The sequence below is a fragment of the Chenopodium album genome, chromosome 3 (assembly GCF_948465745.1).
Source record: "Chenopodium album chromosome 3, dcCheAlbu1.1, whole genome shotgun sequence".
In the NCBI taxonomy this organism is placed as follows: Eukaryota; Viridiplantae; Streptophyta; class Magnoliopsida; order Caryophyllales; family Amaranthaceae; genus Chenopodium; species Chenopodium album.
In genome coordinates, this window is record NC_137836.1 from 77194566 (window position 1) to 77217823 (window position 23258).

The 23258-nt window shown below is 34.8% G+C and overlaps 3 protein-coding genes across 3 annotated transcripts; all 3 read left to right on the top strand.

Annotated features, from left to right (window-relative positions):
- The first annotated feature begins 2666 nt into the window (after positions 1-2666).
- LOC145624286 (putative Ufm1-specific protease) lies at positions 2667-9324 on the top strand. The gene is made up of 12 exons (XM_081677284.1): positions 2667-3257; positions 4116-4372; positions 4559-4646; positions 4763-4938; positions 5452-5542; positions 5848-5970; positions 6197-6244; positions 6367-6443; positions 7275-7363; positions 7493-7604; positions 7971-8073; positions 8805-9324. The coding sequence occupies exons 1-12, from the start codon at positions 2714-2716 to the stop codon at positions 9032-9034; spliced, it is 1938 nt and encodes a 645-aa protein (XP_081533410.1). The 5' UTR covers positions 2667-2713; the 3' UTR covers positions 9035-9324.
- A 741-nt stretch (positions 9325-10065) lies between these two features.
- LOC145617568 (pentatricopeptide repeat-containing protein At5g50280, chloroplastic-like) lies at positions 10066-14122 on the top strand. Its single transcript, XM_081672289.1, has 2 exons — positions 10066-11256; positions 12397-14122. The coding sequence occupies exons 1-2, from the start codon at positions 10439-10441 to the stop codon at positions 13709-13711; spliced, it is 2133 nt and encodes a 710-aa protein (XP_081528415.1). The 5' UTR covers positions 10066-10438; the 3' UTR covers positions 13712-14122.
- A 2788-nt stretch (positions 14123-16910) lies between these two features.
- Positions 16911-22553, top strand: LOC145624287 (MA3 DOMAIN-CONTAINING TRANSLATION REGULATORY FACTOR 1-like). The gene is made up of 4 exons (XM_081677285.1): positions 16911-17260; positions 17610-17885; positions 20207-20301; positions 20442-22553. The coding sequence occupies exons 2-4, from the start codon at positions 17621-17623 to the stop codon at positions 22254-22256; spliced, it is 2175 nt and encodes a 724-aa protein (XP_081533411.1). The 5' UTR covers positions 16911-17260; positions 17610-17620; the 3' UTR covers positions 22257-22553.
- The last annotated feature ends 705 nt before the right edge of the window (positions 22554-23258 follow it).

The following is a 23258-nucleotide window of genomic DNA, read 5'->3' on the forward strand; positions in this document are numbered from 1 at the left end:
TAGAAACAGCAAACATAACTAAGAGTCTCTTAAATTCATAACCTCCACCCCTATATTTCTCAAACAATGCTTGATAAGTAAGAAAATTAACATATGTCTTCTTCTTCATACTTTGAGCTTGTCTTTCAGATTCCTTCTTCTTGCTTTCAATACCATTTTCAGATTCATCACTAGTTTTCCTTTTCTTTTTTTTTTTGTTAGTTTTAGATTCATTTCCTTTTTCCAAATCTTCTTCTCCATACAAACCTAAAAATTTCCTCCACTCTGATTTCAAATAATCGTCAGGATTAAAGCCTTTTTTGTTTTTGGAAATCTCTTTTACAGGATATCAGTAAAAGGAATGCCCAAAACATCAGCAATATCAGAACTGTCAATATGAATGGCATGTTCTTTTTTTTACCAACAATCAGATTTCTTGCCTTAGGATTATAATGAGTTACCATATAACCATACAACTGGTGACTGATATTATCCTTCAAGTTCATATTAAGCAACCCACCAAACCCAATATCTTTCACATCCTATTTTTGTTGATCACTTAAATCTTCCATGATTTGACAAAGATGATTAGGACCAGATTTATTACCAAGCTCTAAGTCTTCAATATCATCTTCACTAAGAATTCTGAAAGTTTGAAAAGTAAAAAATCACATTAAAATTGAGAGATTTTTAAAACATATCTTTAAGATAAAAATCTTTATGCAAATCACAAAGTACTGAGAACCACTCTGAGTAAAATAAAAGACTAATAACTGACAAAATTTATGTAATATCTGACTAAAACGTGCTAAATGCTGACGTTTAAATTGTTATTCCTGAATAAAATTCACCAAAGCATGAGATTTATTTTCTTACCATTCTAATTCCTGACTAATAATATTTAATTCCTGATTATATTAATCTTATTTTTGTCTTGAACTTGCTAATTCCTGAAATTTAGAATGTTATGCCAGACCAGAATAGACCAAGAACTTAATTAAATTATCTAATATATGAAGAAAGCAAACTAATTCCTGATTATAATAATTTTATTTCTGGCTTCAAATTTTTAAATACAAAACTGTAACTATTGACATCATCAATTGAGTATTTTATTTTTTTTATTACTGATAAACCTAGATCAATTCCTGATATAAATTTGCTAATATCTAACTAAAACTTGATAATTTCTAACTTTTAGAAATATATGTCTGACTTGAATACACCAATTCCTTAAGCAAACTATTTAATATCTGACTACACAATCCTAATTCCTGGCTAATAAAATATAATTCTTGAAAATAATAGTCTTATTCTTGACTTAAAAATGCAAAAATCATAAATATTCACATCATAATATAGCATTATGACTAGTGAAACAACCATTTCCATAACAAAGGGCAAAACAACAAAAGATAATCCTGACAAATATAATCTATTACCAAAATACAATATAATAACCACATATGTGTGTTTATTTCCCAAGAAAATATACAAGTATTCAATATGAAACAACAAATACAAAATGCTATGTCTTTTTGCGAAATAAATAGAATACAATTTCACACCTAACAGGTCGACTTCGTTTAGACCCAGGTTTAGGACCACGCTTCTTCAGTGGTGGTTCTGAATCGACCCTACAAAACGGAATAATAAATTATAAAAATGATTGTTAAAAAAAAAAAAAACTGAAGTATAACCTAAAAAATAACTAAAGTATAATAAACCTTTCAGCCATTGAAACTGTATTCTCTTTTTTTCGAGCTTGTTTACTTCGTTTATGATAAACTTTTAAGGGAGAAGAATCTTTAATCGACGAAATGGTAACATTAATTGAGTCGAAAATGAAGAATGTTAGGGTTTATAAAGAAGTAAAAATTAAATACATGCAAATACAATTAAAGCTAGAAAATGAACCAGTTATGCGAATTATTCGAAAACGTGAAATCAAGTCGATAGTTATGGAGTGTAACTGTTAAAAATGGAGTGAAAATGCAGAAAACGTGGGTGAGAAGAAGAAGGAGGAAGGCGGAACGATGGATTAGTTTGAAAAAAACAAAAAAGCTATTTAAGGTTGGGCCGCGCGCAGGCTGAACTTTAATAAACGGGCCGAGCGCGGGCATGTGAGTCCGTTCTACACAATATTTTTCGTTTGTAACTTATTTAAGTTTTACCTTTTTTTTTTTTTTTTTTTTTTTTAATCTTATAATACTTGATTGGTCATAAATTGAAAGTGACATTTGTATATTTTAGAGAGTCTCACCATTGAGAATTTAGATTTCATATGAGTTGCTAAATTGAGAAGTGGGCATGGTATCACCATTGGAGGTAAAAAACAACTCATTTTGTATTTCAATATTCAAACTTGATTCTTAATACTTAATACTTAAAGTTTTAGAGATGGTTTTATGGAGAATTGAAATTATTAATCGTTAAAGTTTTACATTGGTAAGCGTGTTAATAAAAACAGGTCAAGTAAAAAAGAATAGAGGAAGTATGAATTATGGAGTATTTATTCATTTCTTGATACACGATTGTACATTATTACATTAATACTACTTAGATTAATACGCATTAAAAAAAAAAAAAACAATTATTATAACAAGTCACTGTTCTACGGTTCTACCTTATAAATGATACCACGCGACATGAAAAATGAACTTTCTTCGCATTTTATACACGAGCAAAGAAGCCACCACAAGCTACTGAAAATCAATCGAGATTCATACACTCCATGAACAACGGCAAAACCATTAGGGTTTTATGCCCTAAACTCATCCTCCCCAAAATCAACGTTTTACCTCTTCAATGGCTAATCGGATCACCATTTTTCCCTCAATTCACCATCGTTTCCACCGTCCGATGTCTTCACTACTCGCCGTCCGATTCTCTCTCCCCTGATTTCTCCAAAGAGGTAGACGATCTCAGATCACTCGTAATCAGAGGTTTTCATGTAATTGGAGCTTTGATTACTGGTAATAATGGCGATTTGGCACAATTGGCGAAGCAGGCGATTACTGCTGCTTGTAAATTGAGGGAGGTTTTGTATGATGGAGAGAATTTGGGGAATTTTGATGTAATTGGCGGTGTTTCGGGTTCGAGTGGCGATGAAGTTAAGTTTTTTGTGGCGAATTCGGGGAATTTGATGAATGTGGAGGTTGTGGAGTGTGTGTTGTATGAAGAGAAGCCGGAGAATTATGTTTGGGAGAGAGGGTGTTTGCTGAAATGTGAACTTCCTATTAAATTACCTGTTTATTTTCCTGCAAATAATGATTCAGGTAACTGTTTTTTGATGAGAAATTGTTGTTATATTGCTGATTTTGTTACATGATATATTGCATTTGTATATTTGGATTGATTTATGAAAATTTGGTGGAATATCTGATGTTTGAATTATTTATAGTATGTGGAGTTTATTGAGTTCTTCTTTGATTGATTATTTTGAATTAACAGAGTTCTTTGGAAATGGATTTTTATCTAACAATGCTTGTGCTTGGTTGAATATATGATGTTGTTTGCGAAGTGGAACTATTTTAATCACTGTGACAAAGACCTAACCAATTTTCGTGTTGCGGTTAGAAGTTTAGAACTTATTAAAGCTGTTCATGCCATTGTGTGATCAAAGGATTTTTTTTTTTAATAATAAAATTTCAAGTATAAGCTTAGGCTATTTGTGGGTGTATACGTGGATAGATGTTACTAAATGATGGCGGAAAACGAGCTGAATTGAGTGTTGATTAGGATCTTTGCCAATGAATTTAGTAAGGGGGTTTCTGACTATGAATGTAGCAAACTCATGAGACCATATATATTGAGATTATGCGCATCCATGATTTATCCCAATCAATCAATCAAAGCCTTAATCCCATAAATAGGGTCGGCTACTTGAACAAAAATGATTATTCCGTATAGTCATCCACACAAATCTTCCTCCTCCATCCCTTACGATCAAATGCCTCATGCTCATGCGTATCCCACATTAGCAAAAATTGGAATGTTAATCTAGTTAATCGTTTTGTAGGATCCTTAATTTTTCAGGTTAGTGGTAAGCGATAAGTTATGGCTTTATTACTGTAAAGAAGTTATGTTGGAGTTTCTCTTTTTCTAAGTGTAAGGACTTCCTTGGTGTACTCCAGATGCCATGGGCAGGTTTTTGCATGCAAATGAAGCACTGGCCACTATGTTCAGAGACCCCCAACTCACATTCATCCTAGAAGCATTGGACAGATCCTCAGATGCCCTACCTCATCCTGTTGTTGTTCGTGGTTCAGAGTTGGACTTTCAAACAGACATCTCAGATATTAAGCTTTTGGAAGATATAAGGAAAAATTCTGATGGAAAGTCGTACTGTTCATACTTCTGTTTAAAGACAAAACCAGCCGTTGATGTTGAGGTAATGAATTTGATATACCTTTTCTTGGGATATGATTTGATAAAACATGTTAGGATATTGGTATAGGTCATTAATTATCTATTATTACTTGTAGGTGGTCTAGGTTTAAGTTAGTGCATTGTTTTTTGGCTTTTATCAAAGCTGATTGTGAGCAAGGTTATTTCTTCTGAAAGTTGTTTTGCTTAGAGTGCAGATACTATTCAGGTGACTGTCCTCTCAAATAAATCAATTATATCTCCACAATCTGTTGCGCCAGTGGCAGAGTATTGTCCGGGTATTGACATTTCTACCTTTATTTCAATCTGGTTGGTGTGATCAGTATTTTACAACCGTGCTATCGTATTGGAAAAGTTGCTTGTGATAGGTGACATTTATATTTTCTGTTTTCAGCTCCAGAGGAAGCCATACTGAGGGTTGTGGATTATAAATTGGAAGTTATTTGTTATGCCGTCAAAGATCTTCCTCTATCACATGCAGTTTCGAAACTAATGATTCCTGCCCTACTCGACCAGCTAACAACTATGAAAAACATTGTTGCACCTTCTTTCTTAGCTCAGCATCCTCAGGTAGGAATTTACTTGAATAGGATATTAGGATTCTTGTTCTGTAGTCGTTTATACTTTATAGCCTACAGAAAATGGGGATCTTCGCAATGCTATATATTTGTTATATTCTTTCTTCTCTTTGATTGGTTGTGCTGTGCTAATACCAAGGGATACACTCAACATTGCTCTGATAATGAATTCAGCTCCTTTTTATGAATCACATGCGTCAATGAAAGTTGTGTTTAGAGTACTCTAATTTCTGGGTTTTTTTTGGTGTGTTTGGAACTGGATTTTAATTTTTTACTGCTTACTAAATTAAATTGCTCAAAATCTGGTAATTATTTTAATTTCTTCCCTTTTTATTTTTCTTCTATGTGCTATAATATTGGTTTCAATTTTACCTGTTGCCTTATGAACAGATAATTCTTATTTATTTTGATCTCTTTCGGTTAAATTTTTCACCACTTTTATTTTATCTCATTTAATTATTTTTAAACTGTGCGCATTTTCTTCTGTGTTATTTGTTAATTGCAGATACGTCCATACCACTTCTGTCCCCCTGGAATTTTGCACCCAATAACAGCTATTTATGAACTGAGTTACGGTGAGACGGAACTGAAGCAAGGTACATAAAAGTGTTATAAATTGTTAATGAGTATACGAAGCTAGCTGATTTATCTGAAACCTGCAAGCTTGCCATGGCTATGGATCCAGGCAAACTGGCCGGATAACATTAGGTATTCTAGCTATGAATTCCAAGAGTGGACCTCTGGTTCCCAACTACTGAACTACAACTACATAGACACATAGTTAATTGAAGATGTAACCCAAATATGTGGGCCTGTGGGGAACATGCTGAGTTTTATAATGATAATTTCAGAGGTGTTCTTGTTTCTTTAATGCTCTCATATACTCAATCTGTTTTTACAGTTGAAGCAAGGAGGTCTCTTCATCTTCGGCTGGGTTTACCTTCTGATCGCCCTCTCTTACGAGTTGCCAATGCCTTAAAAGTTTCTAAGTCCATTTCTAATGAAGGAGTTTCATCCAAGAAGGGTAATTACTGTACTTTTGAGTCTGGTTGACTTTGTTTTTTGCTTTGTTGATTTTAATTGCACACCTTACCAAAATTTTTGTAGTCATCTCTCTTCCTCTGTATTGGTACTTCTAAAAAATTACTACTAAATGTATGAAGTGGGATAAAAGAAGTGATATTGGAGTTCCTTGTACTTGCCTCTCTGTATGCACTAACTTTTTAGGGGCGTCTTGATTGTGACTTTAGGCTATTCATTGCTGAAGGATGTACATGCTGGCATTCCTAGTAGTGGGGGTTAGTAAATTTTTTCTATTTTTTTTTTCTTAATACATATTTTTCTTTTTTTAAACTGCGTGACTTACTGTATCTGACCTTTTCGTGAATTCTTTTCTATCTTGTCAATTTCTTTTGTGCAGTTTCTGGGGGTCTTATGTCTCTTGTTCAAGGTTCTTATGAATATCACCACTACCTTCAAAATGGCTTTGATGACTCGGTAGTGAAATTTCCTCTTGTCTGTCTAGCTATGTTAATTATGAAAAATGATGCACTGTTAATGATTATTTGTACCTGGAGTGAATATCAAAGCCAATTAATTAATATATACAGTATGAACGTATGTGTTGAATGTAAAGGTTAACTTGAAAAAGTTTTTTTTTTTTTTTTTTTTTGGGGGGGGGGGGGGGGGGAGGGGGGGAATTTGTCTAGTATTCTAATATACTCACCAAGTCACCAATATCAGCGAATTAGTGTGGTAGCTGTTGTGAAGATTTTGTTATCTCTAATTATAGATGTGGAGATTCTTTCTTAGGCTTGTTGATACTGCCCCATCTATTGTAGATGGGTAATATCTTTTGTTTTCCAATTTTATGAAGTCAAGATACAATTAATTTTCTGCTGTCCGCCTCTGGCTAGACTGCTTCCCAGTTTCTAAATAAACTTTTAAGTTAGTTGCAGCTTTGCAGGGGAGGATAGGCCTTGATGATGCAATTTTAGAATACAATTTCTGGCTTTGTAATTGGGCACATACCCTGATGCCTGCCCTTGTATAGTGCCTTACGATATCAAAGTTGATATGATTTAATGAGACATTCACTATTTGGAAATTGAAAGATGAGATGGAAATGTTTTTGTGTTATTGCAATCTATAGTTGCTCCGGGGAAATGTGGAGGGTTTCTCAGGAACCATGTAAAAGGGTCGCTCTCAAATATATAGCTGTCTGTTTGGAGTTCATATAATGCTTTGCAGAGTACTATTCTTGCCATTTAAATTATTTTTTTTTTTAAATTCTCCTCTGACAAATTATTTTCTTAACAATTGTGCTAGGGGTGGGGATGCGCTTATCGCTCATTACAGACCATAATATCTTGGTTCAGACTCCAGCATTATACTTCAATTGATGTTCCAACTCATAGGTGAGAAAGTCTAAAGGAGTTATTAGGATTTATATTTATATCCTTTCTCATTTATGTTGATCAATGACCCTCATAGATTATAGCATCTTAATTATTGAAGGTTGCATTTTTCTGTGTTATGTTGCTCAGCGAGATTCAGGAGGCACTAGTGGAGATTGGTGATAAAGATCCTTCTTTCATTGGATCACGTGAGTGGATTGGTGCCATTGAGTTAAGCTATGTGCTGGACAAACTATTGGGTGTAAGTGTGATAGTCAACTTATCGTACTTGTTTACTTCAATTTCATATGCACTCATGTCCATTTTCTTTGTCGTATAGTATTGGCAAAGAATTTTTGTTTCTATACCATCTCTCAGAAAATGACTTATGAATCATCATGTGTTATGGACAAGTTGTTGAATGTCTCTGGGTTTTTTTTAAACACCTTTATACAAGGGCAATGTGATTTCATTGTCAAAGCATTAGTGGGTTTACGCCTATTCCATTGAACCTTGTGTTGCAAGGTTGAGTTGGTGACATGGCTTCAAGAGCTCAAACTGTAAGCTTATGTATGATTATTATCAAACAAGAAGTGAAAACTATTTATTTTTTTTCTTTGTCCAACAGGTTACCTGCAAGGTCATGAATGTAAGATCTGGAGCTGAACTTCCTGAGAAATGTCGAGAGTTAGCCTTGCATTTTGAGAACCAAGGAACACCCATCATGATTGGTAAATGTTTTTGGCATCCTCATCCCATTGTTTCTAGTCTGTGTAAAGATTATATATGATGAAGGAATTGAAGAGGGTGATCTGTACCTGAATGTCACTTTATTATCAGTTTTCATGAGAGAATTAAGAGAAATTGGTTTAAAGTATGAATGATTTCCCAAGTTGGCAAAGTAAAATTACCAAGAATAGTTGGACGTTCATTTCTGTAAAAATACTGAGCCATTATTAGCATATGTTAGTATTCTTAACGAGGATAGTTCCTAGTTGGTTGTGTTGCCAGTTTCTTGAAATCATAACGTCAGCCTAAAATGTAAACACTATAAACATCTGATTGACCACAACTGATCAACCTAAGCAAGTATTGCTTTCATTCTTTAGGTTCTCTCATGGTCATTTCGTTGAGCCAAAAGATTCTGATTCAGTCTTTTTCTGCTTGTAATTTCTAAGACAAGCCACATGAACATTCTTGTTGTCTTCATGGCTTATGAATTGTATATTGTTTAGCTTGGCTTTCAATGGTTGCAGCCTCGATGGCTTTGAGGTAACGGTATTGACTGTAAAAGTTATTAAGAACCTTCAGCTCAGATTAATGCTGTTTCGTTGATAATGCTCCTCTCCTTGGACAAATTACACCATTGCAACTGAGCAATTTGAAAAGTAATGTTGTTTCAAAATCTCACAATAAAAAAAGCTACATGGCTTTCTTAATCTGAGTTTACCAACAAATGCAGGTGGTGGTGTCCTCGCATATACGCTTCTAGGAGTTGACTACAATGATGCAAGTGGTGATTGTGCGTTCCTAATCTTGGATCCTCATTACACTGGCAGTGAAGACCTGAAGAAAATTGTAAATGGTGGTTGGTGTGGGTGGAAAAAGGCTATTGATAGCAAGGGAAAGAGTTTTTTCTTAGCCGACAAGTTCTACAATCTATTGCTGCCACAGAGACCAAACATGGTTTAGCTGTCTATTTGGCAGTGGAATTACAAGTGTATAGAACCACCCTTTCATGAGCAAAGTTTTGAGGGTTAGCGATTAGGCAACATCATACTTAGCTAAGATGCTGGTTTTGTGCATTGCCCAAGGCGCAATTCATGTACACATAGCTGCGAGGGAGATGAGGTTAAAACTTTGAAGATCTTATTTGTCTTCCTGTAGAGTTTGGATCTTCACTTGCTATTGTATGTTTCTCTAAAGTTATACTGACTATTTAATTAGATAGATAATGTTCAGTTTCATACCATTTTTGTTAACTTGTCTCATTGTTCCATGTTTTAATTCTAGGGTAAAAGCAAAAGATATATGAAACTATGAAAGTACCCAAAAGGGGAAATATAAAATAAACTAACATTAAATAAACATTAATTATACCAATAGTGTGTGATTTTATGATTCATTCTTGAATTAAAAACATATTTAGATATGTAATAATGATTATGTGAAATTGCGGTTGCATATACTCTGTTGCATTATTTAGGTAAGTCAGGTAACACGAAATATAATTTTCATCAATGGACTGAGTATATTGCTAATTACCAAATGAGCTTAAGATATTAACAGTGATATTTGTGTATACTTCATATTATGTCGTAGTTAATTTGGTTGGTTAAAGTTTAAGGAATGGTATCTAAAACACGAAATAAAATCTTAGCTTCATATTATGTTGTAGTTAATTCACTTGGTTAAAGTTTGGAATGGTATCTAAAATACGAAATTAAATCTTAGCTCTATGCCTCTATCAGTCTATCCTATGATACTTGGACTCTTTATTTTACCTCAAATACCCTTGTCGGATCCTCGACACTCGGACTTGGGTATAACAATTGGACCCTTCATTTTTATTCAAAATTACATAATTTTGTCACAAAATAGCCGAGTCGGACACTTAAACCTATACCCGTGTCGGACATGGTACCCGATTCCTAGTAACATAGTCTATCAATCGTTTTTTCTGTTTTAAAAATAAAAAATCCTTATTCTTGTTGGAAATCCCCTTTTAAAAACGTAAATCCTGCGCTGCGTCAAAAAGAAAGAGAGCATTTTGATTTTTGAGAGAGAAAAGCAAAGAGCTTCAGAACTCTGAAGCTTCAATGGTGAGGATCTTTTTATTGCAATTTAAACAGATTTTTAGCACAGCTTTCTATAATTGACTCTTTTGATATCGTGGGTGTAAATTTTTTCTCGGTGTTTTGTGCTTGCCTACCAAGTGTTCGACAAAATGCCCAACTGAAATTCAGCTTCTATAGTATGATACTAGTGGCAAACTGTGATTTGTAAGAAAAACTGATCTCTCAATCTTACTGGGGTTCTTCAAAGTTCAATCCTTTGTGCAAAAAAAGGTGTGAAATTTCCAGTGAACTGACAATAATGGCTCTAATGAGCCATAATCTTCCTTCTTTCACATTCCTAAATTTCAATCACAGTTCACTTTTCTCTCCTAACTCCTTCATCTTTAATGGCGGGACTAAAAAATTCAAACTTTTTTCTGTCTCCTCAAGACCTCCTTCTTCTTCTAACCCACCTTCTTCCTCTGTTTCTACACCCCCCATTTTTCTTCCTTACCTAGAAGAAGAAGAAGAAGAGGTTGAAGAAGAAGAGCAAAATGAGAAATACCCAGATGACCCAATTTACAGATTTTTCAAATCCCGCAATTCAACTCAAGACCCACCTCGGGAATCCAGGTTAACCCTCCAGAAAAAACGTCGAACTGCTTGGCATTTGGCTGATGACAATGAGGACACCGAAACCGAACCCGAAATTGAATTCGAGCTCACAGGGGAAAGAATAGAGGAGAGGAATGAGTTGGGTGATGATGAGAGGCCTGAGATTGAGGGTATTGTAGGGGAAATATTGGGAATTGCGAGGAATTTACCGGAGAATTTGACGTTGGGAGAGCTATTAAGTGGATATGAGGGAAGAGTAGGAGACACTGAGTGTGTGCAAGTGTTGGAGTTTATGATTCAGGAAGGTATGATGATGAGTTGCTTGTATTTTTATGAGTGGATGGGGTTGCAGGAACCCTCTATGGTTACTCCTAGAGCTTGTTCTGTGTTGTTTCCTGCATTGGGGAGGGCTAGGATGGGTGGTAAGCTGATGATCTTGTGGAGGAATTTGCCTGATTCGAGCGATTTTAGGGATGTTCATGTTTATAATGCTGCAATGTCTGGGCTATTAACCAGTGGAAGGTATATTTTTACATACTTTTATGATAATTTTTGGAAATATAGATGAATCAGTCAATCAGAGAGCTTGACACTTTATCTTGTTTTATGCTACATTTTAGTTCTGCTTAGACAAATGATAGAATGATTATAATCTATACTTGTTTAGGTGGAAAGTTAATGCACTTATCAAACCCAAAGCTAGGGTAGTGATTTAACAGTATAAATTTTTCCCTTTGTATTTGGCTAAATTGGATTTGCCATACATTCAATGCTGACTAATTTGCTAGTTGGTTTTGCCCAAGCCTTAATTTTTGATTGAAAAATACCTTTTCAAACAATAAGGCCATGACTGTGTTATTCAGACTCCGTTTTTGTGTTGGACACGGGTACTTGTCCAAGTATGAAGTATCCTGGTTGGTTATTTAGTGCAAAATTCCATGAAATTGATGTGGTCCCAAATGAAGCGTTAAAATGTCCATATAAAACTATCCTGTATTCCAATAATTTTCTACAAAATATTACTCGTAATTCTTTTGCATTGTTATCATAATTCCTCTAATTTTTATGTTTCCATATTGCACAATTGTGACTATCTTCTCTCTTGTACTTTCAATTTAGTTGGTAGGCAGTATTTAGAACTTGGAAGAAGGGGATTGGACGGAAATTATGTTCCAGGATATTGTCAGTGTCTTGGACTCTAGGTACTCCTTTCTTTTTTTTTTTTCTTTTTTTTTTCTTTTTTTTTTTTTTTTTGGGTGTGTGTGTGTGTCTATTCTGACTTCTGATAGCTTTAACGTCGGCAAGCTTAGTGTGTAGGAAAGTCATTAAACATAGTAATATGGCATGTCAAGCGTCATGTAGATGCACCTAAATGAGAATTGAAGATGCTTACCGGTGCTGCTTCTCATTGTATACTTAGGGCTTGAGGGGAGGGTTTGGAAAGAGGATTTAGTCAATAATGGAAACAATTTTATATTATGGTGAGATGGGTTAGGTCTTAGGTGTATAGGTGCACTGTTGTTGGATTATAGAAGTGTTATCCATGCAGTCTCTTGTTGATGCATACGACTTGCGCAAATCTTGTTTCCTGTAGAGAATTTGAGAACTGTGTTCAAAATATTATTATTTTTTGGATTTATAACACGGAGATGTTTATTGTAGGTATCAAGATGTTTGGAAGGTTTATGAGGAAATGGAGATGAATAATATCCTCCCAGATCGTGTGACAGGTTCTACTATGATTACTGTCATAAGAAAGCAAGGCAGAAAAGCCAAAGATGCATGGGATTTTTTCGAAAGAATGAATAGAAAAGGAATCAAATGGAGTTTGGAGGTTGTAGGAGCTCTGATCAAATCATTTTGTGATGAGGGATTGCAGAAACAAGCCTTGATCATTCAGGGAGAGATGGAGAAGAAAGGGATTTCCTCGAATACCATAGTATATAACACCCTTGTAGATGCTTATTGTAAATCCAACCAGCTTGAAGAAGCTGAAGCTCTCTTTGTTGAGATGAAGACCAAAGGCCTTTCGCCTTCAACTGCCACCTACAATATTTTTATGGATGCTTACAGCAAAAGGATGCAACCAGAGATTGTGGAGAATATTCTTGAGGAAATGCAAAACACTGGCCTAGAACCAAATGTCAAGTCATACACAAATCTGATAAGTGCATATGGGAGACAGAAGAAGATGAGTGATATGGCTGCAGATGCATTCTTGAGGATGAAAAAAGCTGGTATAAAGCCAACTTCTCATTCCTATACTGCCCTGATTCATGCATATTCGATTAGCGGTTGGCATGAAAAAGCATATAAAGCATTTGAGAACATGCGGAGGGAAGGAATTAAACCCTCTATAGAAACATATACTGCTCTTCTTGATGCATTCAGGCGAGCTGGGGATGTACAAACATTAAAGGAAATATGGAAATCCATGATTCAGGAGAAAATTGAAGGGACTCGGGTAACCTTCAACATTCTTCTTGATGGATTTGCAAAGCAGGGTCATTATGTGGAAGCGAGGGATGTTATCTGTGAATTTGGAAAGATCGGTTTCCAACCAACAGTGATAACATATAATATGCTAATAAATGCATATGCACGAGGAGGACAAGATTTAAAGTTACCGCAGTTATTGAAGGAGATGATTGCTCTAAACTTGAAACCTGATTCTGTTACATACGCCACTATGATCTATGCTTTTGTTCGTGTTCGTGATTTCAAAAGGGCTTTTTATTACCACAAACAGATGGTTAAAAGTGGGCAAATCCCAGATACTAAATCGTACCAGAAGCTAAGATCAATTTTGAATGTAAAAGCGGCTGTAAAGAACAAGAAGGACAAGAGTGCCATACTTGGTATAGTTAATAGCAAAATGGGTATGGTGAAAGATAAAAGGAGAGTTCAGAAAGATGAATTCTGGAAGAACAAGAAGAAAAATGTGAGATTTCACAATCCTGATCATGTTGGACGATGAGTTACAGTCAAGCTTGTGCTAAAACTTCTTACAAGTCAACTGGAAATTCGGTAATACCCAGACCTTGGGGATACTAAAGTGCTTTTCTTGGCTCTGTTAGCTTTACCTGGTGTCTTGCATGCCTGAAACTGAAAGGCTAGATAGCTAACAATCTGCACAAAGTCGAGTACAATGTCCTTGATCAACTCGGCCCTCTTCTCTTTTCATGTATATTTTATATGTATTTCTGTTGTAGTGTATAGAATCAAATGGAAAGGTATAAACAACTGTTTTGAACGACTGAAACCAGGAACTTCTCATCGCCGACTGTTTTTTGCTGGTTGTTTCATGTTTTCATTCACATGCCTTGAATGTCATGTCACATGTAGTTTGCTATCTTCCCCCTGAATATATGGACTGCTTTATTACTCATGCTGATGTCTGATGCTGTTATTTCTGTTACGAGTATTTGGTTTTGGCGACTGCCATAATTTATGTGTTCAGACAGAATCTGTAAAATCAATCTATGTTGTATTTACAGTACCAGTTTTTCTAGTAAAATTCCGCTGTTATACAATCTGAAGTTACACTTATGTTTATATTTTCGCTCAAAATTTGATCATTTAAGGATGAATTAAACTTCATATCGTATTTCTTAAATGGCAGAAATTGCGGTAAAAATAAATAAATAAATAAAAGTTTGAGCAATTTGTCAGTAAGGAATAAGGTTTAAGCTTAAGGTAAACAATACTCCAACATGTAAAGACTTTTGCAAAAGTAATTGTCACTTAAAAATTTGCATGCTTTTCATTTTTTCTTGTTACGAAACTAAAATGTACTAATTTCATTTTCTCCCATGATTTTTATCATACTCTGTAAAATTTTCACAATTTTCTCACATGATTTGTCATACTCTATTTTCTCACATGATTTGTCATGTTTCCAAGAGCATGATGGACATTGTGCTCCTTGAAATAATTTTAAGAAATTGGATAAACTATCTCAACTTTATTCCTAAAATAACACGAAATAAGATATCATGTACTTTTAATAGGATAAAAAGAACATTAAGGCATCATATTTATTACTTTGTAGGTTTTATTTTAGTTTTATTGTAATAACACATTAACACAATCATCATAATTATTAGTTTATTAACGCATCATGCTATCATGTAATATAAAACTCCGTAATTATTATTGTTATTCTATTATGTAATCATAGTAATTTAGTCTATTTCACGAACAATGAAACATAGAAGTTGCATGTGTCTGCATGAGGTGCCTACAGATATACGAAGTAATTCATAAACCTAATGCAGATTTAACAAATTTAGAAAATACACAAATATGGAAAATTGACATACCGAGGCTCTTAAAGATGGAAAATCATTCAATTTATATATATCTCTAATATGCAAGATATTTAGTGATGTCAACTACTCCAAATTAAATTTTTAAAAGAAAGAAATTAATATTATTAAATTAACAAGTTCAATGGTGATAACTTTTTTTTGTTTTGTTCAGGAAGTAATAAACTCGCATGTACAGATGTTATTTAATCTCAATTTTATGTACTATACTAAAGACTTCAACCTTAGAATAGTTTACACTTATACTCGAAAGAGAACTTGAATTGTTGTCGTCACATACCTCAGCTCAATGCATAAGTTTAGAAGTGTATTTCACTATTTTGTAGTTTTGTACTGATTTTTTTTTTTTACAACACCACCCTGTACTTAATGTTATATGATACTTTGTAGTTTGTACCAACATTTATTTCATTTTCTGGGATAATAAACATAATAACTTACCTAGGTAATAAACTAGGGTATTTTGGGCTGGAATAACTCAATCATCACCTAATCTATTTATAATTAGGGCACATATACAGTGTTATACCATTCAAAATAACCTAATCTATGAACCGAACATTATTATAAATATATTGCCTAAGTTATGTGAACAAGGTGGAAAGGTGGTAATAAAAATAAATCAAATAAATCATAAACCTAATAACGCAATTGTATCACAAACAGAGGTACATGTAAATTGAATTCAACCATCCTCGAATACATTAATGAAATCGAGAGTAATCTTCATCTAATTAACATGTTTAAAGAAGAATTCTCGACGATTTTGGTGTGAGGGCATTCTCAATCAAACTTTATTTGATCTGGTGAGGGTAATGCTATATCTCGAAAATTGCCACTAGGCCACATATTAAATTAGTTGACATGACAAAAGCTTCCTGTCATATGCTTTAATGTTGTTTCTAAAAGTTAATATTGTATAAATGTAAGATGATACCAAATATCGTTTCATTGCCAAATCTCAATAGTTAATCTATGATAGCAGCGTTGTAGTTATGCTCAAAACAATGAGTTTCAGTCTTTATTTATCAACTTTAAAATGTTTGTAACAAACATTCTAAAGAGTTAAATGAGATCATATGACCCCTCAACTCTACGTTGGACATAACACTCTCCTCTTGACACTATAATGTAGAACTAAGAAAGACAACATCTAAAATTTATTGGAGAACAGTATGAGTTAGTTTTAGATATGACAAAAAATTATGACATGCATTTAGGAGTCTTTATCTTTGTTATTATTTATTTTTTTTTTACTTTGTACTTGTTAACTCAGTTTCATTACGTTAATTTCTTCTAAATTAAACAATATAACATTTTCGTTAAAACAATAATATTAATTAAAAGCATGCATTAACATAAACACCAACATTCATTCATATATATCCAAAATCCAAATTACAGCCTAGTTTTCTACACATTAAATCAATTTTTACATGTATATTACCAAAGGCCCTATCCAAAAGAATCATATCATATCATATCCTCTCTTAATTAGGTAATATAAATCAAAGAGATCAATAATTTTTCTTAACCCTTAAACTAGCACACCACCTTTACTCAATTGGATAGAACTAATCCTATCCACCAAAATTACCCCTACTACCCCTCTTCCCCTCCAACCCAACCTTCTCAACCAAGGGCATTTTAGTACTTTCACAACCATCCCACCCAAACTCAATGACCACACACCACGTGGAACGAAACCACAGGACATCAAATACAAAGCAAAACCAAAAATTACCACGTGGCAAGCCCAAATAAAAAAATAATAAAAATAAAAGCTCCCCTAAAAATAACCTGCTGACGTGTACAATATATCATAGCCTCCCTATAAATAGGCCCATAATTTTCTTTCATTCTCATCCATTTCTCTCAGACTTTCTCTCTCTTGAATTTCTCTCTCTAAAACCGATTAGAACGACAACACTCAGACACATACAGATACCACCCTCACTACTCTTGTATCTCTTCTCAGTTTTTCTCTCTCTTCCCCCAATTTTCTAGGGTTTCTGATTCATTCGATTTCTCTTTCTTCGATTTTATTCCGAAGATCTTGTGATTTTTTTAATTTGATTTTACTTTTTTTTTTCGGCTGTCTTGGCTCGAGATCCGGGCCAAGTACAGAAACGGAGGAATTTGAGGGTTGGATTTCGATTGGTTTTGCTTGAGGTTTATGCTGTTGTAATCATTTTCAGGTAATTTTTTAATTTTGTTTTGGTTTCATCTTCATTTTTGTTATTGATTATGTTTTTTGATTGATTAAAATGTTAAATTGCATTTTTTTGATGTTATTATGTGTGTTTCTGGAATCATATATGTATGTAAATGTTGAAGAAAAATGTGGATTTTATGTGTTTTTGAATTTTTTGATGTTGATAAAAAATCTATATTGATTTTGGATAAAATGTGTGAATTAATTGTTGTGTGATTTTCCGACATTTTTTTTCATTTGGACATTATGTTGTTAGAGTTAGGAATTTTGGAGAGAGTTGAATTTGATTTTGGTTGGTATGGATTGTGTGATGATTTGTGTGATTTTTTTAGGGATTGGAGAAATGGCGTCAAATGAAGGATTCTTAACAGAAGAGCAGAGGGAGAGGATGAAGATAGCTTCAGAGAATTCAGTACCGGCTCCTTCGAAGTTGTTATCATCATCGCCTAAGGGTTTATCGTCTTCGCCGAAATCGACTACATTCCTCTCTGATCACCGTGGGAAAGGTGGAGGAGGAGGAGGAGGTGGAGGTGGAGGTGGTGGTGGTGGTGGGAAGGCGCCTTCTGTGAAACCTCGTCATTCGGGGAAGGTTGTCAGAGTCAAGAAGGGTGAGTAAAATTTTATTCACAATGCTGTTAGTTTAATTTCCATTGATTTCTTATGGTTTTATGGATTGTGATTAATCTGTCAGTTTTGTATGTGCTGTATATTTAGGTTAATTGAGACACTATTTTGTAGGATAGAGTATATCTTTAAACAGTGAAGATGAAGATCACTCTTTTATGTGTTAATTTTAATCCTTTTCCTTTTTTTTGCTTGATCGCAATTTAATGGAGTTATGAGGATTATGGGACAACTTTGAGTAATTTTACAATTTCGGGTATTTATCCCAAACTTAGGTTCACACTTCCTCCATTTTTATTTTTTAATATAGAATTTTTTTTATCGAAATGTTGCAAATTTTACACTATTCACATAAACCTTTGCCATCTTTTGTGATTTATGCCTTAGGAAAAGAGATTTTTTTAGATTTGACACAATGTGTTTTTCTAATAAACTTGTTCTATTTCTTAAGTCACATTTATCAATGAACAAATTCAACTGTCAATAATTGTAGTTATCGTTAAGCCAAAAATAATTAAAGTTGATATTTTGAAAATATATACCGTGACAAATCTACCCCATATGACATATTTTTCATTACGTGTAAATCACAAAACACGATCAAAGGGAAGTGTGTGAGAGTGCTTAAGTCAAAACGTGTCAACTTAAAAAAACAGATGTATTATTATCTTCTTATTATACTACCTCCGTTTTTTTATTAGTTGACACGTTTTGACTTTAAGACTATTCACACACCTCTCTTTGACCATGTTTTGTGATTTTTATGTGAAGAAAAATTTAGTCAAATGGGATCTTGATAGTTTCGTCACAATGTATATTTTTGATGTATCAACTTTTTTTAATTTTTGCATATCGGTAATTAAAGATATTGATGATTGAGATTGTACATTGGCAAACTTGACTAAAAAAAGTGTCGACTAAAAAGAAACGGAGGAAGTATTTACTTAGGTAAAATTAAAAATGTTAATGATGTAAAATGTGCCTTGGCAAGCATGAAATCCCTGTGGTAGACTGAGAAAAGAATAGAGGAAGTACATGCATCTGTTACTTAATTTTGCTTGCAATATTCTGGTTTCCTTGTATTACTTGGGCATGAGGTGTTAACAATTGGTGTTACTCTTTGTTAATAGAGTTGTTGCTTTTGAGAATCTGGAGTTTTCATTATAACTCTCCCCTTTTTTATTCTCTGGATGGTCTTACCATTTGTGGCTTTCAGAATAATAGATATCTAGTATATGTATGTCTTCTGGGGATTATGTGATGTTGTGATGTGTTCATAAGTGTTCAGATACTTCTGGGATGGAGGTATCAATTTATGGGATAGGAGACTGGAATGTGCAATATTAAGAACTAATACTATGTATACTGAACAAAGCTGGAATACTATATAACTTTTGGAAGTTTGATTCTAGGGGTAAATATATTTGCAAATGTTTCTAGGTCTGTTACTCTGTTATATACAGATCTGCAATTATGTAATTTTTTGTTTGCATGAAGGGCTTTGGAGTAGGGAAGTAAGGAGAGTAAGGGAAAATATATAATTCAATTCTAGATTGGGGAAGAGGAGGAGGTGTGATATATTGGATCCCTTCCCTTATTAATGTGCAGTATCTTTTTTAGCGCTACAAAGATTTAGCTGTGAAATCTACTAGTTTTTATTTCCTTTCCTTTCCTCCTGTCTTTCTGCTCCAAAAGTGTAAAAACCAAATCCATTGTGAATGCCTTTGCTTGTCACTTTTTAAGTTCTTGGGACTTATAGGGGCCAGAAAAAAGGTCTTTGTCTTACTTGACAAAACATGACGGTATCAGTGATATAGCAACGATAGTAATACTTTATCCTCATGAACCGCTTACATAAACCCTTCTACTCCATGGAGACCTAATTGTCACTTACAATTTATTAAACTACCTGAATTTATAGTTTTGTGGAATTACCATTAAATGCGTAGAAGGGTAGAGTATGAATTAGGATTCTGTTCAATCATCCAAATAGGAAGGGTGGCAGACAATCAATTTTACTGTATAAAATGATACTCCGTATTAAGTAACTCAAGCTATTGTGCGTAATATGGTAGTTTTTATAGCTATTTGTCTTTGTATGTTTCTCTGTTATAGCTCTTTTGGTGTATTATTGTAATTTCCCCTGCAGATGTCTTCTTTTCCTTTGTCTGTCGTATTTTTCATGCAGTTGATTTTATCAACCGCTTTCTGTAAATCTGGAATGGTTACAAATATAGCATGCTTTCTAAGATCACACTTTCCTACTTTGTTAGTGTCCTGTGCTGATTTGCATTTATGAATTTAGATGGTGCCGGCGGCAAGGGAACTTGGGGAAGGCTACTTGATACTGAATGTGAAGCACATCTAGACCGTAATGATCCTAACTATGATAGTGGGGAGGTATTTCTTCTGCCATTTACCTGTTAATTGTTAGCTTAGTAGATGACAGCTTGTTATACATTGCTTTAATTAATATATTGTACACTTATACTTGATGTCTTTTTTCTTGCATGAACCAAATTATACATCTTAATCTTCAGGAGCCGTACAAGCTTGTTGAAGCAACTGTTACTGACCCCTTGGATGATTACAAGAAAGCTGTGGTTTCAATCATAGAGGAGTACTTCAACACTGGTGTGGTGGATGTGGCTGCATCTGATCTTAGAGAACTAGGATCGAGTGAATTCCATCCTTATTTCATAAAGAGGCTTGTGTCAATTGCTATGGATAGGCATGACAAGGAGAAAGAGATGGCTTCTGTTTTGCTTTCAGCTCTTTATGCAGATGTCATCACTCCAGCCCAGATCAGTCAAGGTTTCATCCTGCTGCTCGAGTCGGCAGATGACCTATCTGTTGATATTCCTGATGCAGTTAACGTACTTGCACTATTTGTTGCCCGTGCTGTTGTTGATGACATCCTTCCTCCCGCATTTGTCACTAGAGTGCAGAAAAATCTTCCAGTCTCATCCAAGGGGCTTCAGGCTGTTCAAATTGCTGAGAAGAGCTATCTTTCTGCCCCACACCATGCAGAACTTGTGGAGCGAAAATGGGGTGGCAGTACTCACCTTACAGTTGAGGAAGTGAAAAAGAAGATTGCTGAGCTGTTGAGGGAATATGTGGAGAATGGAGATGTATTGGAAGCCTGCAGGTGCATTAGAGAACTGGGAGTTTCTTTTTTTCACCATGAGGTTGTGAAGAAAGCTCTAGTTCTTGGTATGGAGAACCTCTCATCTGAACCTCTCATCATGAAGTTATTGAAGGAAGCATCTGAAGAAGGCGTTATAAGCTCCAGTCAGATGACAAAGGGGTTCTATCGGGTTGAGGAGAGTCTTGATGACCTTTCTCTGGACATCCCATCCGCAAGATCGCTGTTCCAATCCATTGTACCTAGGGCAATATCTGAAGGATGGCTCGATGCTTCATTTTCAAAATCCACTACTGATGATGGATATTTCCCCAAGCATGATGATGCAAAGGTGAAAAAGTACAAGGAGGAGATTGTGTTTATAATTCATGAATACTTCCTTTCTGATGACATCCCTGAACTCATTCATAGTCTTGAAGATCTTGGGGCACCGGAGCTAAACTCAATTTTCTTGAAAAAGCTGATCACCCTTGCCATGGACCGGAAAAATAGGGAGAAAGAGATGGCATCTGTTCTTCTGTCTGCACTACATATAGAGATTTTCTCCTCAGAGGATATTGTGAATGGCTTTGTAATGCTCTTGGAATCTGCTGAAGACACGGCACTTGATATCCTAGATGCCTCGAATGAGCTTGCTCTTTTCTTGGCTAGGGCAGTAATTGATGATGTTCTGGCCCCTCTGAACCTCGATGAAATTGCAAGCAAGCTGCCGCCCAACTGTAGTGGGAGTGAAACTGTACATATGGCTAGATCGCTTGTCTTCTCTCGCCATGCGGGTGAGAGGATCCTCCGCTGTTGGGGTGGTGGCTCCGGGTGGGCTGTAGAGGATGCCAAGGACAAGATAATGAAGCTGCTTGAAGAGTATGAGAGTGGAGGTGTTGTTGGGGAAGCATGTCAGTGCATTAGGGATCTTGGGATGCCTTTTTTCAACCATGAGGTTGTGAAGAAGGCACTAATTATGGCCATGGAAAAGAAGAATGATCGGATGCTTGATCTTCTTCAGGAGTGTTTCAGTGAGGGCCTGATCACGATCAACCAGATGACTAAAGGGTTTGCTCGTGTCAAGGAAGGGCTCGATGACCTGGCGCTTGACATTCCAAATGCCAAGGATAAATTAGAATATTACATGGAGCATGCTAAGAAACAAAACTGGATCCTGCCAGGTTTTGATTTAACTGATGAAGATGGCTTGTTGGCTGCTGCTTCTTGAAGGTAGAAGTGAAGACATATTATTTAGTTGTCACTTGTCAGCCTCTCTCTTGCATGTTAAACAGTGTAATGCGCATTTACCTCACAGTATCGCGCTGTTAGTTGGCTCCTTATGTTCATCTTTTATTTTCTTGGATTCACCATCTGATATGATAGAGTTTATTTTGAGGATTAGATGTATAAAGTTTTTATTTCTATCAAATTGACTTGTCGCTTAGACTTGCGAAATCTTTGCATTAGTTGTTTGTAATTTGACTTTGACTTTTTTGTTAGATGATGATGACATTGTTGAGTAGAACTGGTCGGATGTAATTCACTGTAAATTTTTAGGAGTTTGCAGGCCACAATAAATCAAAATTATGTTGTGGAAATAATGCTTACACTTCTGGACCTGATCTCAGCAGCAGCATTTGGGGCTGCTTGTATCTTGCAGTGCAGCTAATGTGCCATTCAAAATTAACAGTCGATAACATTGTGTAGTGTAAATTAATAACTAGTTGTGAATATATGTTGGAAATTGAAATTGCTCCCAGTACGCTTTGATATATAAAATGCAATTGTTACCCTTTATAATGCTACTCTGTATCTTTACTTGGAGTGTACAATGTACTAAAGGCAAATCGCTACCTCGGTTTTAACCTTAAGTAGCGGTTTTTCTCTAAAGAAAAAATTACCCCAAATGTTTTACCGAGCCTATGTGGAATGTATTTTCGTAAATAAGTTTCATTCTAACGAAAAACCTTAAATAAGTTTTTTTTAAAAAGTTACGAAGTATAATTTTGTAAATCATCCCTAAGATAGTACATACTACGTATAAAGTAAGATAGAAAGTAGATAAATGCGACTAAAAACATAAGAGGACGGATGAAGTACCAATTTCGAGTAATTTTTTTTTTTTTTAATGTATGGAAAAAAGGACGTTGACCAGACCTAAACCCTCACAGGTTTTTAATCTAGTATTTACAAGATAGGCACTTAACAGTAAAGAAGAGGGTAAAAGAAT

Excerpts from the sequence above, each read along its gene's own strand:
- LOC145624286 (XM_081677284.1), top strand. The coding sequence starts at position 2,714 with ATGAACAACGGCAAAACCATTAGGGTTTTATGCCCTAAACTCATCCTC. Across the intron at positions 6,245-6,366 it reads TGGCATTCCTAGTAGTGGGG|TTTCTGGGGGTCTTATGTCT; the intron begins GTTAGTAAATTT and ends TCTTTTGTGCAG. Across the intron at positions 7,364-7,492 it reads ATTGATGTTCCAACTCATAG|CGAGATTCAGGAGGCACTAG; the intron begins GTGAGAAAGTCT and ends TATGTTGCTCAG.
- LOC145617568 (XM_081672289.1), top strand. The coding sequence starts at position 10,439 with ATGGCTCTAATGAGCCATAATCTTCCTTCTTTCACATTCCTAAATTTC. Across the intron at positions 11,257-12,396 it reads GGGCTATTAACCAGTGGAAG|GTATCAAGATGTTTGGAAGG; the intron begins GTATATTTTTAC and ends TGTTTATTGTAG.
- LOC145624287 (XM_081677285.1), top strand. The coding sequence starts at position 17,621 with ATGGCGTCAAATGAAGGATTCTTAACAGAAGAGCAGAGGGAGAGGATG. Across the intron at positions 17,886-20,206 it reads GGTTGTCAGAGTCAAGAAGG|ATGGTGCCGGCGGCAAGGGA; the intron begins GTGAGTAAAATT and ends TTATGAATTTAG. Across the intron at positions 20,302-20,441 it reads CTAACTATGATAGTGGGGAG|GAGCCGTACAAGCTTGTTGA; the intron begins GTATTTCTTCTG and ends CTTAATCTTCAG.